General features: G+C 37.4%; 1 protein-coding gene across 7 annotated transcripts in view; it reads right to left on the minus strand.

The window, feature by feature from the left end:
* Nucleotides 1-1,804: 1,804 nt before the first annotated feature.
* The window catches only part of LOC308487842 (TLC domain-containing protein 4-like), a 95,210-nt gene continuing 74,087 nt past the window's right edge, over nt 1,805-22,927 (minus strand). For all 7 annotated transcript variants that reach the window (XM_081026614.1, XM_081026612.1, XM_081026616.1 and 4 more), the window contains exon 7: nt 1,805-5,346. In XM_081026614.1, the coding sequence (XP_080882740.1) occupies nt 5,028-5,346 (319 nt within the window). In that variant the 3' untranslated portion in view covers nt 1,805-5,027. The remainder of the gene's footprint in view (nt 5,347-22,927) is intronic.

Genomic DNA, 22,927 nt, shown 5'->3' on the forward strand with positions numbered 1-22,927 from the left:
AACAAATTAGGTGTGTTCTCAAAATGTTAAATGTCTTTTGAAAGACTTCCAAAATCTTTATGACAATTAAATATTAATGTTATATATTCTCAGGGAAAAAAATGTGTATATATCACTCTAACTATTGCATGTACTTCAGTTTTCAAGTAACTTTTTCAAATGAAATCTATGTCTGAAAGTTATTATAAATTCTGATAATTACGACAAAATCTTCTAACTCATCCTAGTTACAAGTTAGTAAGAGAATATTATCTATGCAAAAAATCCTTGGAAGTAGACATAATCATACTAGAAGCCAACCAAGCAAGAAATGAAAATACATAGCATATTTTATTTAGTTATTTTTAGGCTTCATTAACCATGAAGTAGCAAACAACTTAATGCACACTTCATTACAGAAAAAATTACATAAAGATATAAAGAAATAAATATACAGATGATATTAACAACTTTTTATCCAGAGGTATTATATTTATATATTTAAGATTTAGAAATATTTCTCATTGGTTTTGGTCTTAAATAATACGGCCTGATATTAAAACTGTCTACTCCTCAGAGGAAATCAGTATAAACATTTTCAACGAAAACACACCAATCTTTAGCAGCTGCCTTTAGTTCTTCCCTGCTTTCCAAAGTACCTTCTGGTAAGGGTATGACTTACTATCAAAGCTAGTGGAGGCAGTTTGAGGTCTGGACTAGAAAGGCCTGGGGCTCAAGTCCATGGGTGTTGTACTTCAGAAATATACCCTGAGTAAGCCACTTGCTGGCAAGCTTGTTTTTAAAAGAAACATGACCATAACTAAGTTGGCTTGATTAAAGAGCAGGGCTCAATAACACTGCCACAGACCAGCACCCACTCCTTGTAACATCCTCAGCACAGCCACCTCAGTTCCTCCTTTTCCTGTCATGAGGTCTAAGGAAAAACATTTAGATAACTTATACACCTACAATGAATCCCCAGCTGAAACATGTTATAAAGCTCTTATTGCTAAACTAGTTTAAGAAAAAAGAAATACTGCAGGTGTTACTCAACAAAACCATAACATTATTAGCTTTGTTTCATGTTGTAAACAAGTATTTTAAATGCTAAATGGCTTCCTGAAGCCTCTTAATAAATTATGGTTTGATCGCTATTTAAACTTACTTCAATGCTTTTTTTCAATGAAAGAACCTACTTGTAAACTTTTAAATTTGCCACAATAGATGGGGAAGCTTACAGGTATGGGGAAGCGTCAAAAATTGACATAGAAAGGTGTTGGCATAAAGAAGGGAGGTGCTGATGAAATGTTTAGGGTATTAGGAGGAAGAGATGGAAGGGTTGGAAGGATTCAGAGGGATAACTTCTAGATTGAAGGAGCATCATGGCTTTTAAAGGAAAATCAATCATGGTGTCTCCTCCAACACAACGTCCTGTTGGCTTTTCATTGTTCTCATACATACCACATGTAATTCGTGTCAGGACTCTCTCTCAAGTAGTTTTAGTGTCTGTCGTCGACCAGCTGTGGTTAAGGCTAGAAAGGTATGTGTGCACCCCAGGCCCCTCCAAGTAGGAGGGGTCTCACTACTGTGCTGGTACCTGTTAAAAAACACTGTGCCACATTTCTGATAAAATTATATGAGTTTGCTTCTTATGGAATCCAAAACACATAAATACATAGTCTTCTATGAAGTATAACTGATTATGTCAACAATTACATGGACTTTTCAGTTTCATGTCACAGACTCAACCACTTAAAGCCAATTCAAACATAAATTTACATATTTGGAGTTAAGAGTAACCTAGAAACTGAAACTTGTGCAAACATTTATTTTAATAGTGTCTTTGGGACATGTTTATTTCCCTTAAAAATGAAACAGAACAAACATGAATATTACAACATACTTTCCCTATATATCTCCATGAGAAGAATATTTCTAAACACATGATAACAAATGGTGTGACCAACAGTTAAGCTGGCTCTTCACAGCAGTAAAGAACCATTCTCCAGAGAAAGTGTACAATTTAAAAACTAACACTTTAGCAAAAGTTTGATTTGAGTCAAATAGATTATTAAAATTTAGAAAAGAATTAGATAATAACACCGATAAACTAGGCAATTTTTAAAAGTAGATCTTTACAACAGTAGTGGGTCATTCATAGTATATCAGTCACTCTTAGGAATGGTAAAGACATTATTATTTTTCTTAACACAGGGCTAGTCCATAAAATATAAAATAACAAAATTAAACAATGGAATAAAACTGGTATTTCAACTTACTATAAGGTATCAAGACACAATTTAAGCAGGAGTTAATTTCTTTGTACTCATATGTAATTCCATTTTGAGTTTTAAATAAATGCAAACATTACTCATTAAAAAGATTTTAGACATGAAAATGCAAATTCTATAAACTCAAGCTCATAATTTTTAAATTCTCCCGAATAAAATATCTAATGCAAAATCTATATTACATGCTCTTCAGTTGATCTTCAATCACTTTCAAAATTTTGTAAGAATATTTACTTTCTAGACTACTACACATTCAAAGAGTATCTTTATAGTTAAGGTTGTCACTAATCTTTTTCTACAAAAATGGATTTGCTTAAAAATTTGTACCAATTTATTTTCTATAAATATTTTAAGAGTTGTTAAATCACAATGCCAAATAGAATCATTTAAATTAATCCATAAAGTCAAAATGTTTAATATGTAAAATGGCTAGCAAAAGGTTGTCGTTTAATAAATGAAAAATTCATTGTTTAATAAATGATATGTTCCATCTTTAATTACTTGTATCTTGGGGAGGTGGATACAGTCATCGAACAGCAAAATACAGCTCCTGCAAAGATCTGACTTAAAGTATTATGGCAGTTTGTAATGTCTTTTCCATTTCATGCCTGTTGTAGGAGGAAATACTAGTATGTAGAATCTACTTTTGGGTATTGAATCTGGATGCTGAATGGATTGTCATGGAGCCAGCACAAAATAAGAATTGCTGACTTAGGGAGTAACAAACTTTAGTTCAAAACATTGATATTTTAAATATACTAATTTAGTGAGCAGCTATACTAATGAAAGATGCTGTCAACAAAAGTAAAAATGAAGTTTTAAGCATGAAATAACAACTATAAAAACTGAAACTGCTATATGGAAACTCACTAAACTTCATTTTGACGATGGGTTTAAAATCTGTGTTCAGAAACTATAGAAGTATTCAGTCACAAATATTTATTTCAAGTTTTATTTCTTTCTAAAGGAATGAATTTCCAAAATAGTTTCTAATATAAATGTTTTCCTTTTAAAAAGCGAGTTTTCTTGCATTAGAGCAAGAAAAGAAGAAGATGCTTTTATACCCGTCTAAACAACTAATACATGCGTAAGTGCCTATAAATTGGAAGGCACTACATTTAGTAACAAATTATCAATGTAATATTAGTAGCTTTAAAAAAATACCAATATTTCACATTACTTTAAGTCTTTCAAAAATAGGTGTATCTAATATGAGCCAATCAATCTCATTTTATCATTTGGTTATCGACTGAAATTTCAATTACCTTCTTTAAATGTTCTAAAACTTAATTGGGCTCTATCTGCATTGGACAGCCAAATCAAATCAAAAGTCTTGAAATATCTGGGCAGTCTCTCTTCATCCTCATAACATGAGCAATGAAAATGAGTTAAACATTCTCATACAAACTGAGAAAGTGAATGGATCTTTTGGTTTGGGTTCAATTAAATTCAAGTATTCACCACCGGTTAATTTTGTTTTCCTTAGGTAAAAACAATCATTAAAGTCAAGTACTTGCGAAAAACAAGTAAATGCAATAATAGCTAACTATATAATTCTATATTCAGGTTACAAGAAACAAAGCAAAAGCAAAAGCAAACACACACACACACACACACACACACACACACACACATACACGCATACAGCTAGAACCACCATTGATCGTCATGTAAGACAATAATATTGGTAACCAGAATAGTTAAATTATCTGGGTTTTTTCCCTGTAGCCATTCAAGCACTCAAAACGTTGACTAAGCAAGCATGGGTGTAAACTCTGAGTAAAATATGAATACTGATTTCTTTTTTTTTTTGTAGTTTCGGTCTCATCAAGAGACCTATTTTAGGAGTATGATAAATACATATTATATAAGACTTTGGTACTGATGATGTTGGGTTTTGAACTCAGGGCACGTTTTGCAAATAGAAATATTTTTCATAGAAAAGCTACAAGGGAAACAGAGATAGCAATGTTAAAGCTTTTTCTTAATTGATTCCTCCTATTAGCCTTAATCATCTATAAAATGCATTTTTAGGTGGAATTCATCTATTAAGGAGCTCTATAAGATCTGTCTTAAGCCTTACTGTAAGCTAAAAAGGCAATGATTTGATAAAATGCTAAAAAAAGAAATACTAAAGTGATGTTTGAAAAATCAAAAAATGCAGAAAGTATTTTCCATGACTGAACTAATTAAATATGCCCAAAGTAAGTAAAATGCTTCATCATTAACAGATAATAGCACACCTAAGTGCAAAATACATCACTTTTAATAGCCTAAGAACATTTCAACAATCTAGAAATTAAACCCTACACAGGCAATGACAGCCATAATACGAAATAAGTACAGTACAACAAAATGTTGAGAGCTATTTACAAATTTAAAAGTAGTTCCGATTCTTTCAGCAAAATTGGTAACATAAAACCAAGTGTGCCAAACTGGCATAGTCATCTTTCCACAGAGAAAAATCCCAATGCAGGTTAATAGATTTCTGAAAAGATTCCCCATTATATTTATAACTTTTAATTTAATCCTTTAAGATTTTATCCATGCTTATAAAGCAGAAGAAAATTGGGAAAGAAAACTTGGGATAAAGATGAAATTTTAGTTTCTCTTTTCTAAATGTTAAAAAAAAAGAAGACACGGAAACCCTGGAAAACAAGTATAATTAATAAAGGAACACAAGAACATGCCAAGAATTCATCCTATCAGTAGATATAATACAGGTAGTAATGAAGTATGCTTGTCAATAGCCCACTTTTAGTCAAGTTTTCCATTCTGAACACTGTTTTTGGCTTTCTCTTGACTGATGAGAGAGATGACTTTGATGCACCCCTTTGTAATTTTGATCATCCACATGACATTCATCACATCCAAAACAACACAAGTAGATATCCAGGAACACTGGATTAAAAATCCAAGCCTCATGTAGGCCTCTGTTCCTAACACAGAATAAATGTAGCCATAGAAAAGAGGTATGGAAAAAATCCGCACAATGAAGAACACCACCGTCATGAGTATTCCATTGATGACGTTAGCCTTGGAAAATTTGGGATACTTCAGAGCTTCAAAGAACCACCTGGACAAAAATGAAAGAAACGTCACATTTACTCTGCATCTATGAGAATTTACCATTTTAACATAGTTTTTAAAATTCAGTGAACATCCCCCTAAGATTTATATGAAGAGGCCAAGGACATACATAGAAATAATTTTAGATGTATGTGAATTCAAAAGTTAGTGTATTTCCAAGTTGTCAGCTGGAAGGCATAGAAACAATGGTTCCCAGGGGCACTGAGCGAACCCAGGGCCCAGATCTTAGTTTCTAACACCATTCTCCAATAAAAGAAACCAGGGCTCCTTGAGAAATGGGAGATTCTAGGGCTGGCACAGAGAATATACAATACTAATTTAGAGTAATTTTTAGCGCCAAAAAGCAAGAAAATGCTCAAAAAACAAAATGATGAAGTTATGTCAAAGGGATGCAGAAGCCAACTGAAAGAGCTCCCAAAAGCAAAAACTGTAACAATCTGAATAACCAAATAAATAATGCAGTACTGGATTATAACCCAAAGTATAACATAAATATCCATGAAAGCATAGCAATATAAATGAATGAATGAAAGAATGAATGAATGAGAGAAGAGACAAATATCCTCTCCAGAATAACTGCAAATAGTTTGTGTAGATATTGTACCCTCAAAGAGGTGAAGCATAACTCCCACTCCTCAAGACGGGGCTATGAATAATAACTTCCTTCCAAAAGAGTTCAGTATAGAAGCCAGGTGGGTTGGAAAGAGTAATTAAAATTAAGAAATCTGACAAACCGTGCCTCAGCCACATGAACAAGGTAAACTTCAACAGTGACAAGTCATGTTTACAGCACGCAGTCCTGATATAATGTGATGAAAACAGCACTCTATTTTGTGGTTTTCTCCAAAAACTGCATAACCTGAGTCTAATCATGAGAAAAATACCAGACAAACCCAAATTAAGAAATATTCTACAAAACACCTGACCAGTACTCCTCAAAACTGACAATCACCAAAAATAATGAAAGTCTGAGAAATTGTCACAACCAAAAGGAATCTAAAGAAATATGACAACTAAATGTAATGTAGTGTCTGGATGGAATCCTGAAACAGAAAAAAAAGACATTAGGTAAAAATGAAGGAAATCTGAGATTCTAGATGGAAGGTTTAAGATGGCGGATTCGGTAAATGTTATGCCTGCTGCCTCCCAGGATCACATCAAAATTACTACTAAGTTATAGAATGGCCAACCTCAAGAATCATGTGAAGAACAGCTGAACAGAACCACTATAACTAAGGATACAAAGAGGCCACATTGAGACTTGTAGGATGGGCAGAGACATGAAATGGGCTGACCCCAAACCCACAAATAATGGTTGAACACCAGGGGGGACACATTGGTGGTAAAGGTGCCCCCTGAAGAGGGACGGATCCCAGCCCCACACTTGGCTCACCAGTCCAGGGGTCCTGTGCCAGGAAGAGGAGTTCCCACAACATCTGGCAGTGAAAATCAACAAGGACTCTATCCAACCCAGTGAGACCAAAGGTGGCTGGAAACTGAGGCATCCTCTTAAAAAGCCTGCATACACACTTACTCGCTTGCAAACACTCACCTTGGCTCCAGTGAAGGGGTGGCAAAAGAGGCACCAGAGACATACAGAGAAAGACTGAGTTGTGTAGCTCAGGGCGAGGGCAGGAGGGACAGCTGCCTTTGTCCCTGTGTGGAGCCTGCCTCAGATGTAGCCTATAGAAGGGCACCATCTTTTCTATATTGAACCCTCCCACAAACCTGAGACCACTTTAGTCTGGTAAAATCCACATGTGCACACCGCCTTGGAGATGCCCTGCTCGAGGTGCATTGCTGGTGGCACTCTCAGCTCCTTTGCAGCTGGCTTTACCACACAAGTTATGGAAGCCTTTTACAGTAGTTGACAGCCTACAGCAGCCTGGAAAACTTTTGGTAGTGGGCAGTCAACCAGAACTTGTACTACAGCCTCTCTTGGGAAGCTCTCGGCAATCTGTGGGAACAAGGTGAGCGGTGGTTGGCTGCAGTGTTCTCAGGGCATTTTGCAAAGTAGTCACAGGCCCAGCACCGGCACAAGAACTGAAGTTGCATTAATTGTAAAAACAACTGGCCATGCCTCGTGACTCCCTGGGAACCTACCTCACCTAGGTAGTATTGCACCACCGGAGACACTTTCAACAGAGGGTCAACAGGCTCAGCCCACACACCTAAGGATGCTCTTTCAACAGCTGAAACTTATGGGAAGCTGGTAGATTGCAATAGGCCTAGGGGTCCCTAGGCATTTTGCTAAGCTGCCCCAGGCCCAATACTGATGGCAGCCAGCCTCAATTCAAAGCAAGGCCATCCCCAGATGTCCCCAGGTCCAGCACAGGCAGTAACCAACTACATATAGCTTTGTAGGTCCTACCAGGTAGTCTAGGGCTGGTCACAGGCAAGGCTGAAATTGGCCTGCATGGGAGCCCCTCCCATAAAACACCAAAAACAACATACCCAGAGGCCAGCTTCAGACCACATTAGAGCACTACCTGGTTAGTCTTATATGTGGCACACCCAAAGGGCGGTTGCAACAGGCATGAGAGCCCACTGGGATGTATCCCCTTCTGAGGGGTCAGCCCCACAGAACAGTTCATACACTGTGGGCATAGCCAATCCTCACTCAGTCAGCCTGGCAGTCAATCCCACACACTGATACACCAAAAGCAATCAAAGCTCAGTTACAACAAGAAAACACACACAAGGGACACTCCCAGAAAACACGCATAGGTGATCACGGAAACTGCACCACTGGACCACATAGGACACCTACTACATAAGACCACCCAGGGAAGACTGAGAGACAAAGGAGACCTACCTAATATATAGAAGCAAACACGAACAGGCAGCCAGAATTAGGAAACAAAGAAACATGTCTTAAAAAACAAAAAAAAAAACAAAAAAAAAAAACAGGCAAAACCTCCAGAAAAAAAACTGAATGAAATGGAGCCAACCAACCTACCAGGGACAGAGTTTAAAACACTGGCTATAAGAATACTTAAAGAACTTAGTAAGAACTTCAACAGAGATAGTAAGCATAAAAAAAGACAATAGAAACCATATAAAAGGCCAGTCAGGAGTAAAGAATACAATAACTAAGATTAAGAATACACTAGAAGGAATCAATAGCAGATCAGATGAAGCAGAGGATCAAATCAGCGATTTAGAAGACAAGGTAGGAGAAAATGAAAATCGGAGGAATAAAAATAAAATAGAATTTTAAAAAAGATAGCTTAAGGAGCTTCTGCAACAACATCAAGCATAACATTCACATCGTAAGAGTACCAGAAGTAGAAGAAAGGAAGCAACAAAACAAGAACCTACTTGAAGAAATAATGACGGAAAACTTCCCTAACCTGGTGAAGGAAATAGACATACAAGCCCAGGAAGCACAGAGAGCCCAAACAAGATGAAGCCAGACAGGTTCATACCAAGACACATAATAAAATGGCAAAGATTAAAGACAGAGAGGAGAAGGGGTAAAAATGGCGGCGTGAGGTGAGCCTCTGTAGCGCACCCCTGGAATTTACAGCAAATCGGACAACAATAACTCCACAAAGTACTCCCTGAACAGCAGACAGACAAGACGAAGAGGCCCACTACTGAATTCACCTCCAGGTGGGTGAATCGCGCGAGTTGGGGAGGAGGGAGAGGAGAAGTGCGTAGACGGAGCCGCGCCAGCACAGGACACAGACCTAGCTCAATGCTCGGTGCTCACTGCATCCCGGATCGTCCGCAGCTGCGGAAAGGGAAAGACTTGGACTGCTAGGGCTCCGCTTACGGCCCACAGGGCTGAAGGGGCAGCATACAAAACACCTGAACCCAACGCTCGCTCACGGCAGATCTCGAAGCAAAGACAGAGGATAGAGGGCTGAAATCGGTGGTTTAAGCCCTCACTGCCGAGTGGAGAACGGAAGCCTTAGGCACAGAAGGAGCCGCCCCTCCCTACCCTCCCAGAGCTCGCCCCGCCCCCACCTGCCCGGTACTAGAAGCGATAAAGTAGCAGTGTCAGATCAAAGGACAGAATATTTGCTGCTCCGAGAACTGTGGACCGCAGACACAGATTCGCAGCTCAACTAGTTCCGGCAAAGGGGAGGGAGCTGTGGAAGCAGGACTGGCTGTGGTGGTGGTCGCCACCATTGCTCTGGGCCACCTCTCACAACTCACCCCGCCCCTGGCCCCACCTATATGGGCGGATCCCTGCAGGAGTAAACAGAACTGCTGAAACAAACAGGCTCTGAATCTGGTACAGAAAGAGCTTTGGAACTTCAAAAGCTCTTCGCATATCTATCAACCTGTTGCAGAAGCCACTCCTGTAGATGTCTAGGAAGAGAAATAGTAAATCAGTGATTGCCATGAATAACCAAGGCAACAAGATAGCTCAGAAAGAAAGTGAAAAGTCTCCAGAAAAGGAACTTAGAGATATGGAAATATGTGATTTAAATGACAGAGAATTCAAGATTGCAATTCTGAAAAAACTGAACGAGATGCAAGAAAACACAGAAGGCAGTTTAATGAACTCAGAAACACAATCAAAGAACACCATAAGCATTTTACAAAAGAGATTAAATTTTGAAAAAGAACCAAATAGAATTTCTGGAGATTAAGAACTCAATGGAAGAAATTAACAATAAAATATCCAGCTTAGGTAGTAGAGTTGACCAGGTGGAGGAAAGAATCAGTGACATCGAAGATAGGAACCTGGAATTTACACAGATGGAAGAAGAAAGAGACTTGAGACTTAAAAGAAATGAAAGAACTCTACAAGAACTTTCTGACTCCGTCAGAAGGAGCAATATGAGAATAATGGGCATACCAGAAAGAGAAGAAAGAGAGAAGGGAACAGAGAATATATTCAAACAAATCGTCGATGAGAACTTCCCAAACTTGTGGAAAGAACTGGATCCTCAAATCCAAGAAGCAAATAGAACACCTAATTACCTCAAAATGGCACACATACAAATATAGTATACAACATTTCAAAATATTAAGGGAATTACCTAAAGATATATATTAATCCTTCCACATAAAGCACAACCAGAAACCAAAATAAAGAATATAAGCTGCTATTTTAATTGCAGAAAGGCAGTTTAATGAACTCAGAAACACAATCAAAGAACACCATGAGCATTTTACAAAAGAGATTGAAATTTTGAAAAAGAACCAAATAGAATTTCTGGCGATTAAGAATTCAAAAGAAGAAATTAACAATAAAATATCCAGCTTAGGTAGTAGAGTTGACCAGATGGAGGAAAGAATCAGTGACATCGAAGATAGGAACCTGGAATTTACACAGATGGAAGAAAAAAGAGACTTGAGACTTAAAAGAAATGAAAGAACAAGAACTTTCTGACTCCATCAGAAAGAGCAATATAAGAATAATGGTCATACCAGTAGGAGAAGAAAGAGGGAAGGGAACAGAGAATATATTCAAACAAATTGTTAATGAAAACTTCCCAAACTTGTGGAAAGAACTGGATCCTCGAATCCAAGAAGCAAATAGAACACCTAATTACCTGAATCCCAACAGGCCTTCACCAAGGCACATTGTATTCAAGCTGTCTAAAATCAGTGACAAAGAAAGAATCCTCAGCAGCCAGGGAAAAGAAGACAAAGGAAAGCCCATTATATTATCATCATATTTTTCAGCAGAAACTCTACAAGCTAGGAGGGAATGGAACCAAATATTCAAATTATTGAAAGAGAGAAATTATGAGCCAAGAATAATATATCCAGCAAAGATCTCCTTTAGATATGAAGGAGGAATAAAGACCTTTCCAGACATCCAGAAGCTGAGGGAATTTTCTAATACACGACCTGCACTACAAGAAATACTAAAGGAGGCTATTAGACCACCATCAACAGGGACAACTTGTGGCCACCGAGACATAAAAAGGGGAAGCGTAAAGGCCTGAACTGGAATATGGGAATAGAGAAAGTAAGTGTACTGTAAAAACTGGAATACTCTAAATATCAAACTTTCTTTTACATAAACTTAAGGGTAACCACTCAAAAATCATCCAGAACTGAAATATATACTGTAATAAAAGAAGAAACAGAGGGAAACATCATAGAATACCGCCACACAGAAATAATAGACAACAAGAAAAAGGCAAAGAAACAATGGAGACACAGCCTTACCAGAAAACTAAAGATAGAATGACAGGAAATCCTCACATATCAATAATCACCCTAAATGTAAATGGACTGAACTCACCAATAAAGAGACACAGAATAGCAGATTGCATCAAAAAACTAAACCCAACCATATGCTGCCTACAAGAGACACATCTCAGCTACAAGGACAAGCATAGACTCAAAGTGAAAGGGTGGAAATGGACACTCCAAGCAAATGGTACCCAGAGAAAATCAGGTGTAGCCATAATGATTTCCAATGAAACAGACTTCAGGGTGAAAAAGATAACAAGAGACAAAGATGGACATTTCATAATGCTAAAGGGGACTATACAACAAGAAGACATAACAGTCATCAATATTTATGCCCCCAATCAGGGAGCACCGAAATATACCAAGCAACTACTAACAGAACTAAAGGGAGAAATTGACCAAAACACAATTATACTAGGGGACTTAAATACATCATTGACAGCTATGGATAGATCATCCAAACAGAAAATAAATAACGAAATAGCAGCCCTAAATGACACATTAGATGAAATGGACATAATTGACATATATAGAGCACTTCATCCTAAAACATCAGACTATACATTCTTTTCTAGTGTACATGGAACATTCTCAAGGATAGACCATATATTGGGGCATAAAAGCAGCCTCAGCAAATTTAAGAAGATTGAAATCATACCAAGCATATTCTCTGATCACAAAGCTTTGAAATTGGATATCAACTGCAAAAAGAAAGCAGGAAAAAACACAAATACATGGAGATTAAACAGCATACTTTTAAAGAACGACTGGGTCAAAGAAGAAATTAGAGGAGAGCTCAAAACATACATAGAAACAAATGACAATGAAAATACATCCTACCAAAATTTTTGGGATGCCACGAAAGCAGTTTTAAGAGGGAAATTTAGTTCATGACAGGCCTATCTCAAGAAACAAGAAAAATCGCACATAAATAACCTCATGTTACACCTTAAAGAACTAGAAAAAGAAGAACAAGCGAAACCCAAGGTCAGCAGAAGAAAGGAAATAACAAAAATCAGAGCAGAACTAAATGAAATAGAGAACAAACAGACAATAGAAAAAATTAATGTGACAAACAGCTGATTCTTTGAAAAGATTAACAAAATCGACAAACCCTTGGCTAGACTCACTAAGATAAGAAGAGAGAAGACACTAATTAACAAAATTAAAAATGAAAAGGGGGAAGTTATCACGGACACCACAGAAATACAAAGGTTTATCCAAGAATACTATGAAGGACTATATGCCACCAAATTTAATAACTTAGAAGAAATGGACAAGTTCTTAGAAACATATGGCCTTCCAAGGCTGAATCATGAAGAACTGGAAAATCTAAACAGGCCGATCACCAGTAACAAAATTGAATCAGTCATCAAAAACCTTCCCAAAATCAAGTCCTGGACCAGACGGCTTCACTAACGAATTCTACCAAACCTTCAAAGAGGATCTAATACCAATCCTGCTCAAACTCTTCCAAAAAATTGAAGAAGAGTCAGTACTCCCTAACTCATTTTATGAGGCCAACATTACCCTGATACCAAAACCTGGTAAGGACAACACAAAAAAAGAAAACTACAGACCAATATCTCTGATGAATACAGATGCTAAAATCCTAAACAAAGTTCTAGCAAATCGAAAACAACAACGCATTAAAAAGATTATTCATCATGACCAAGTGGGGTTCATCCCCGGGGCACAAGGATGGTTCAACATCCGCAAATCCATCAATGTGATACATCACATAAACAAAATAAAGGACAAAAATCATATGATTCTATCAATTGATGCAGAAAAAGCATTTGATAAGATACAACATCCATTTATGATTAAAACACTTACTAAAATTGGTATAGAAGGAAAATACCTCAACATAATAAAGGCCATATACGACAAGCCCTCAGCTAATCTCATAATTAATGGTGAAAAGCTGAAGCCCTTTGCTCTACATTCAGGAACACAACAAGGTTGTCCCCTATCACCTCTGCTTTTCAACATAGTGTTGGAAGTCCTCGCCAGAGCTATCAGGAAAGAGAAAGAAATAAAAGGCATCCAAATTGGGAATGAAGAAGTTAAATTGTCACTCTTTGCAGATGACATGATGCTATATATAGAAAACCCTAAAGACTCCACCAAAAAGCTATTAGAAACAATCAATGAATACAGTAAAGTTGCTGGCTACAAAATCAACGCACAAAAGTCCATTGATTTCCTATATACCAACAATGAAATCTCAGAAAAAGAGATAGAAAAAACAATTCCTTTTGCAATTGCAGCAAAAAGAATAAAATACCTAGGAATAAACTTAACCAAGGATGTGAAGGATTTATATGCTGAAAACTATAAGACATTTTTGAAAGAAATTGAAGAAGACACAAAGAAATGGAAAGACATTCCATGCTCATGGATTGGAATAATCAACATAGTTAAAATGGCCATATTACCCAAAGCCATATACAGATTTAATGCAATCCCCATCAAAATCCCAATGGCATTTTTTAAAGAAATAGAACAAAAAATCATCAGATTTGTTTGGAACCACAAAAGACTCCGAATAGCCAAAGCAATATTTAAAAAAAGAACAATACTGGAGGTATCACACTCCCTGATTTTTGCTTGTACTACAGGGTTACAATAATCAAAACAGCTTGGTATTGGCAGAAAAACAGACAGGTAGACCAATGGAATAGAATTGAGAACCCAGAAATAAAACCACATAAATATGGACAGATAATTTTTGACAAAGAAGCTAAAAACATACAATGGAGGAAACACAGCCTCTTCAATAAATGGTGCTGGCAGAATTGGATAGCTATGTGCAAAAGAATGAAACTGGACTGTTATCTGTCACCATGTACCAAAATTAACTCAAAATGGATCAAAGACTTAAGCATAAGACCTGACACAATAAACTGCATTGAAGAAAACATAGGTGCTAAACTTATGGACCTTGGGTTCAAAGAGCATTTTATAAATTTGACTACAAAGGCAATGGAAATAAAAACTAAAATAAACGAATGGGATTACATGAAACTGAAAAGCTTTTGCACAGCAAAAGAAACTATTGACAAAATAATGAGGCAACCAACTGAATGGGAGAAGATTTTCGCAAACAGTGCCTCTGATAAGAAGCTAATATCCAAAATATACAAGGAACTCATGAAACTCAACAACAAAAAAACAAACAACCCAATTGAAAAATGGACAGAGGACCTGAAGAGACATTTCTCCAAAGAGGATATACAAATGGCAAATAGACATATGAAAAAATGCTCAACATCGCTAATCATCAGAGAAATGCAAATGAAAACCACAATGAGATATCACCTCACCCCAGTCAGAATGGCTTTCATCAACAAGACAAATAGTAACAAGTGTTGGAGAGGCTGTGGAGAAAAAGGAACTCTCATACACTGTTGGTGGGAATGCAGATTGGTGCAGCCGGTATGGAAGGCAGTGTGGAGGTTCCTCAAAAAATTACGAATAGAATTACCATAGGACCCAGTAATCGCTCTCCTGGGTATCTACCGAAAAAATCTGAAAGCATTTCTCTATAGAGACACGTGTACTCCAATGTTCATTGCAGCTTTGTTTACGGTGGCCACGACATGGAAACAACCAAAATGTCCTTCGATAGATGAATGGATAAAGAAGTTGTACATATACACAATGGAATACTATTCGGCGTTAAGGAAAGATGATATAGGAGCATTTGTGACAACATGGATGGATCTTGAGAGTATAATGCTAAGTGAAATAAGTCAGACAGAAAAAGCAGAGAACCCTATGATTTCACTGATATGTGGTATATAAACCAAAAACAACAAAAGAACAAGACAAACAAATGAGAAAGAAAAACTCACAGACACAGACAATAATTTAGTGGTTACCAGAGGGTAAGGGGGTGGGGGGTGGGTGATGAGGGTAAGGGGGATCAAATATATGGTGATGGAAGGAGAACTGACTCTGGGTGGTGAACACACAATGGGATTTATAGATGATATAAAACAGAATTGTACACCTGAAATCTATGTAAATTTACTAACAACTGTCACCCCAATAAAGTTAATTAATTAAAAAAAAAGACAAAGAGAGAATACCAAAACCAAGATAAAAACAACTGGTTACTTAGAAGGGAGCTTCCATAAGACTGTCAGCTGATTTGTCAACAGAAACTTTGCAAGCCCGAAGGGAGTGGCAGGAAATATTCAAAGTAATGAAAAACTAGGGCCTACAACCAAGATTACTCTACCCCTCAAGGTTGTCATTTAAAATTGTAGGACAAATCATGAGCTTCCCAGACAAGAAAATGCTAAAGGATTTCATTACCATCAAGCCAGTATTACAAGAAATGTTAATAGGACTTCTTTAACAAGAATAAGAGGAAAAAATAGATAAAAATATGAATAAAATGGCTATAAATATGTACCTATCAATAATCACTTTAAATGTAAATTTACTAAATGCTCCAATGTATACAAGAGACTCACCTCAGATCGAAAGACACACATAGACTGAAAGTAAAGGGATGGAAAAAAATATTTCAAGCAAATGGCAATGAGAAAAACCTGGGGTAGCGATATTTATATCAGACCAAACAGACTTTAAAAACAAAACTATATGGATGACATAGGAATGGCGGCAGCAAGGTGGGCTTTTTGAGTTCTCCTCCGGAACTTACCACAAACTGAACATCTATAACCCACCAAAGGACTCTCTGTCATCACACAGAACAGCTAAGAGACTTGCATGAGGATTTCCTTGAAGGTGGGCAAACCCAGCGAGCAGGGGAAGAGGGAAGGGAGCAAGGGAAGGGAGCAGTGTGGAGACGCAGCCCACATTTGCGGGGGGATATGGGGTCGGGGGGATATTGGGGGGTTTCAGGTCTCAGACCAGAGATTGCAGCAGCTGGGCTCTCTCCCTGTTTCCTACAGCTGATCTCTCCTGCTGAGAGGTCAGTGTATCCAGCTTGTGGGGCAATAACCAGCTTGTGAGACCTCCAGCTGGGCCCTAGGTCAGACAAAAAGCAAACTCCACACCCGGTTCCCTCCTCCCACTCTCCCAATCCTACCCTCACCCTTTCAGAGTCTTAAACTGGTCCTTGAACAGAGGAGTAGTGTCAGATTACAGAGGAGCCATAGCGCTCAGGATCTGGAAAAAGCCCAGGTTTGCAGCTGTGACCTAGGGAAGAGGCCAGGCTGGGAGACAGAAGACTCCTCCCTCCCCAGTCCCCACCTTTTCTGGTCTGCCTGCAGCAGGGCAATAATAGCTGCCTAGACACACCCAGGGGTCAGCAGCAGGGGTGAGAGGCAGCTCTGGGCTTTCGGCAGCTCTGGGCTTTCAGCAGCTCAGAAATCTCACACCCCCACACTGTCTGATGGGAGAAGTGCCCTAAGACTCAAGAGACCTGGGCACAGGAAATAAACCCACCTCCAAGTGGCTGGTTGTGATGCTCTCAGCACATTTGTGCAGGAAAGAGCAGAAACTGCACTGACTTTGTAAAAACTGCCAGCCATACCCCATAGCCCCACTCATCTAGAACTGCATTGCCAGGTTCACTCTGGACCTGGTGGCTGGCTCTGCCTCCACAAGACGCAGAGGAGTTTTTGTGCAGCAGAGTAGAACTTGGAGATAGCTTGGTGGGCTCAAGCCAAGACTGCCACTGCATTTTTTCCTTCTCTCTCTTTTTTGTTGTTTTAGTATTACTATCATTTTTAACACACACACACACACACACACACACACACAAACACACATTTTCCCCTTTCTCTCTTTTTTCTTTTCCTTGCCCTACTTTTCCTCCCTCTTTCCATTTTTCTGTATCAATTTTTTGTTTGTTTTTTCTTTTTGTTTGATATTTTAGCCTGTGTTGCATGTTATCAGTTGTTTTTACATGTGAGTATATTTCATTTTTTTCTTTGTTGTTGTGCTTGTTGATTTGTTTTGCTCTGAAATTGCCCTATACCAGGGCCCAGATCGAGAGGCACAGGATTCAGCACACCCAGAGGCCAACTCCAGACCAAACCAGAGTATTGACCTTCAAGTAACACACCCAGATGGAATTCTCTACAGGCACAAGCGCCCATAGAGGCCAAGCCTCATCTGAGGGGTCAAGCCTCACACAGCAGCTCATCCACTGTGGGCATAGCCAATTCTCACAACTAGTCAGCCTAGGAGTCATCCCAACTACTGACAAGCCAAAAGCAATTAAAGTTCAACCTTAATGGGAGAATACACACAATACAAGGGTCACCTCTGGAGCACATGCATAGGAGAAAAGGGAAGCGGTGCAAGTCAAATATAAAGGACACGTACTACATAAAACCACCCAGCAAAGACTGAGAAGCCTAGGGGATCCACCTAATACATCGAAGCAAACACAATGAGTCACCCAGAATGGGGAAACAAAGAACATGTCCCAAATAAAAGAACAGAAGAAACCTCTAGAACTGGAACCAAATGAAATAGAGGTAACCAACCTATCAGAGACAGAGTTTAGAACACTGATGATAAGAATGTTTAAGGAGCTTAGTGACGACAAAAAGAAGAAAAATCATAAAGAACAAGTTAGAACTAAAGAATACAATAACTGAAATAAAAAACACATTTGAAGGAATTACCAGCAGGTTAGATGAGGCAGAATATCGAATCAGAGATTCCGAAGACAAGTTAGCAGAGATCACCCAAGAGGAACAACAAAAAGAAAAAAGAATAAAAAACAATGAAAATGGTTTAAGAGACCTGTGGGATAACATCAAGCACAACAACATGCACATCGTAGGAATACCACAATATTCGAAGAGAGGGAGCAAGGCATCGAGAACATATTTGAAGTAATAATGACCAAAAACTTCCCTAACCTGGTGAAGGAAATCGACCTACAAGCCCAGGAAGTGCAGAGAGTTCCAACCAAGATGAACCCAAACAGGTCAACACCAAGACACAGTATAGTTAAAATGGCAAAGGCTAAAGACAAAGAGAGAATCCTAAAAGAAGCAAGAGAAAGACAGTGGGTTACATAAAAGGGAACTCCTATAAGACTATCAAATGACTTTTCTGCAGAAACTTTTCAGGCCAGAAGGGAGTGGCAGGAGGTATTCAAACTGATGGAAAACAAAGGCCTACAACCTAGATTGCTTTATCCAGCATGGCTATCATTTAAAATTGAAGGAGAGATAAAGAGCTTCCCAGAAAAGAATAAGCTAAAGGAATTCATTACCACCAAGCCAGCAATGCAGGAAATGTTAAAAGGGCTTCTGTAAACAGAAGAAAGATAAAAACAATCTAACTAATGAAGACCAGAAATTCAAATAACAAAATGGCAATAACTATGTACCTATCTATCAATAATCACTTTAAATGTAAATGGATTAAAGGCTCCAATCAAAAGACATAGGGTGACTGAGTGGATAAGAAAGCAAGACCCTTGTATATGCTGTATACAAGAGACTCACCTCAGATCAAAAGACACACACAGGCTGAAAGTGAAGAGTTGGAGTAAGATATTTCATGCAAATGGAAATGAGAAAAAATCTGAGGTAGCAATACTTATATACTTATATCTAAAGACAGAATAGACTTTAAAATGAAGAATATATTAAAAGACAAAGATGGGCACCACATAATAACAAAGGGATATATCCAACAAGAGTACATAGCCCTAGTAAACATCTATGCACCCAACATAGGAGCACCTAAATATATAAAACAGATATTGACTGACATCAAGACAGAGATCGACAGTAACATTATCATAGTAGCAGACTTCAACACACTACTGACAACAAGGGATAGGTCCTCCAGATGGAAAATAAAAATGGAAACAGTAGCCTTAAATGACACATTGAACCAGTTGGATTTAATCAATATTTTCAGAGCATTTCACCCCAAAGCTGCAGAATACACATTCTTCTCAAGAGCACGTGGAACATTTTCCAAGATACATCAAATGTTAGGCCACAAAACAAGTCTCAATAAATTTAAGAAAATTGAAATCATATGTACTGTCTTCCCTGACCAGAGTGCTGTATTAGAAATCAATTACAAGAAAAAAAAAACTGAAAGACACACAAATACATGGAGACTGAATAACATGTTACTAAATAATGAAGAGGTCAACAATGAGATCAAGGAAAAAAATCAAAAGATATCATGAGACAAAAATGAAAACACAATGACCCAAAAATCTATGGAATGCAGCAAAAGCAGTCCTAAGAGGGAAATTCATAGCAATGCAGGCCTACCTAAAGAAACAAGAAAAATCACAAATCAACAGTTTATACTTACACTTAAGGGATCTGGAAAAAGAGCAGCGAAATAAGCCCAAAGGGAGTACAAGGAAGGAGATAATAAGGATCAGAGTGGAAATAAATGAAATAGAGAGCAAAAAGACAATACAAAAGATCAATGAAACCAAGAGCTGGTTTTTTTTGAGAAGACAAACAAAATTGACAAACCTTTAGCCAGACTCATCAAAAGAGAGAAAGAGGATCCAAATTAATAAAATCAAAAATGAAAGAGGAGAAGTGACGACACCACACAAATACAAAAAATAATTTAAGAAATTACTATGAGCAGCTATAGGCCAACAAATTAGACAATCTGGAAGAAATGGGTAATTTTCTAGAAACATGCAACCTCCCAAGGAAACTCAAGAAGAAACAGAAAACCTGAATAGACTGATTACTACCAGGGAAATTGAATCGATAATCAACAAGCTCCCAACAAACAAAAGCCCTGCACCAGATGCCTTTACAGGTGAATTTTACAAAACATTCAAAAAAGAATTATCACCTATTCTCCTCAAACTATTCCAAAAAATCCAGAAAGAGGGAAGGCTCCCAAACACTTTTTACAAGGCCACTATCACACTGATCCCAAAATCAGACAAAGACATTACAAAAAAATAAAACTACAGGCCAATATCCCTAATGAACATAGATGCAAAAATCTTCAACAAAATATTAGCAAACAGAATTCAGCAATACATTAAAAAGATCATATACCATGATCAAGTGGAATTCATTCCTGCCTATGCAAGTTTGGTTCAACATCCACAAATCAATTAATGTGATACACCACATTAACAAAATGAAAATAAAAATCATATGATCATATCAATAGATGCAGAAAAAGCATATGACAAAATCCAGCAACCATTTATGATAAAAACTCTTAAGAAAGTGGGAATAGAGGGACCATATCTCAACATAATAAAGACCATATATGCTAAACCCACAGCTAACATCATATTCAATGGGGAAAAGCCAAAACCATTCCCCTCAAGGTCAGGAACAAGGCAAGGTTGCCAACTTTCACCACTTCTATTCAGCATAGTTCTGCAAGTTCTAGCCACAGCTATCAGACAAGAAAAAAAATAAAATAAAAGGCACCCAAATTGGTAAGAGGAAGTAAAATTGACACTATATGCAGATGACACAATACTATATATAGACAACCTCAAAGACTCCACCAAAAACTACTAGAACTGATAAATGAATTTAGTACAGTATCAGGATACAAAATTAATATTCAGAAATCAGTTGCATTTGTATATACCAATAATAAACTATCAGAAGGAGAAATTAAGGAAACAGTCCCATTTACAATTGCTTCAAAGACTATAAAATATTTAGGAATAAATTTAGCCAAAGAAGTAAAAGACCTGTACTCAGAAAATTATAAAACACTGAAAAGAGAAATTAAAGAAGATACAAATAGATGGAAATACATACCATGCTCATGGATAGGAAGAATTAATATAGTTAAAGTGTCCATACTGCCTAAGGTAATATACAGATTCAATGCAATTCCTATCAAACTACTAAGGATATTTTTCACAGAAATAGAACATATAATCCTAAAATTTATAAAAGACCCCAGATAGCCTCGACAATCTTGAAAAATATGAACAAAGTGGGAGGTATCACGATACCTGACATCAAATTATACTACAAGGCTATAGTAATTAAAACAGCATGATACTGGCATAAAAACAGACATGTAGATCAATGGAACAGAACAGAGAGCCCAGAAATAAATCCATGCCTATATGGCATTTAATCTACGACAATGGAAGCAAGAATGTACAGTGGGGTAAAGTCCATTTGGGTCATTGTGTTTTCATTTTTGTCTATTCAATAAATGGTGCTGGGAAACCTGGACAGACACATGTGAAAAAATGAAGCTGGACCACCTCCTTACACCGTATACAAAAATAAATTCAAAACAGATTAAAGACTTAAATGTAACATCTGAAACCATAAAACTCCTAGAAGAAAATATAGGAAGAAATGTTGCAGACATTACCCTTAGTAATATTTTTACTGCTATATTCCCTCAGGCAAGGGAAGTAAGCGAAAAAATAAACATATGGGATTATGTAAAACTAAAAAGCTTTTTCACAGCAAAGGAAACCATAAGATATTTGTCAATAATATATCTGATAAGGGGTTAATATCCAAAATTTATTAAAAAACTCATTCGACTCAACACCAAAAAATCAAACAACCCAATTAAAAAATGGGCAGAGGACATGAAGAGACATTTTTCTAAAGAGGACATACAGATGGCCAGTAGACATATGAAAAGATGTTCAACATCATTAAAAAATCATCAAAGAAATGCAAATAAAAACCACAATGAGATATTACCTCACACCCATCAGAATGGCTATCATCAATAAATCAAAACAATAAGTGCTGGCAAGGATGTGGAGAAAATGGATCCCTTGTGCACCGCTGATGGGATTGCAAATTGATGCAGCCACTATGCAAAAATAGTATGGAGGTTCCTCCAAAAATTAAAAATAAAACTACCTCATGACCCAGCAATTCCACTCCTGGGTATTCATCCAAAGAAATCCAAAACAGTAATTCCAAAAGCTATATGCACCCCTATGTTTACTGCAGCACTATGCACAATAGCCAAGATATGGAAACAACTGAAATGCCCATCAACAGACAATTGGATAAAGAAATTGTGATACTTTTATACAGTGGAGTATTATTCTGCCATAAAAAAGAATGAAATCTTATCATTTGCAACAACATGGATAGACCTAGAAGGTGTTATGCTAAGTGAAAGAAGTCAGACTGAGAAAGACAAATACCATATGATCTCACTTACATGTGGTATCTGAAAAACAGAACAAATGAACAAACAAAACAGAAACAGACTCACAGATACAGAGAACAAACTGATGGCTGCTAGAATGGGAGGTTTGGGGGGGATGGGTGAGAATGGTGAAGGGATTAGGAAGTTCAAATTGATAAATACAAAATAGTCACAGGGACATGAAAAACAGTATGGGAAATATAGTTAATGTGGTAAAAACTATGTATAGTGTCAGTGGGAACTAGATTTATCAAGGGAATCATTTCATAAATTATATAAATGCCTAACCA

This window comes from Rhinolophus hipposideros, assembly GCF_964194185.1.
Source record: "Rhinolophus hipposideros genome assembly, chromosome: 19".
Taxonomy (NCBI): domain Eukaryota; kingdom Metazoa; phylum Chordata; class Mammalia; order Chiroptera; family Rhinolophidae; genus Rhinolophus; species Rhinolophus hipposideros.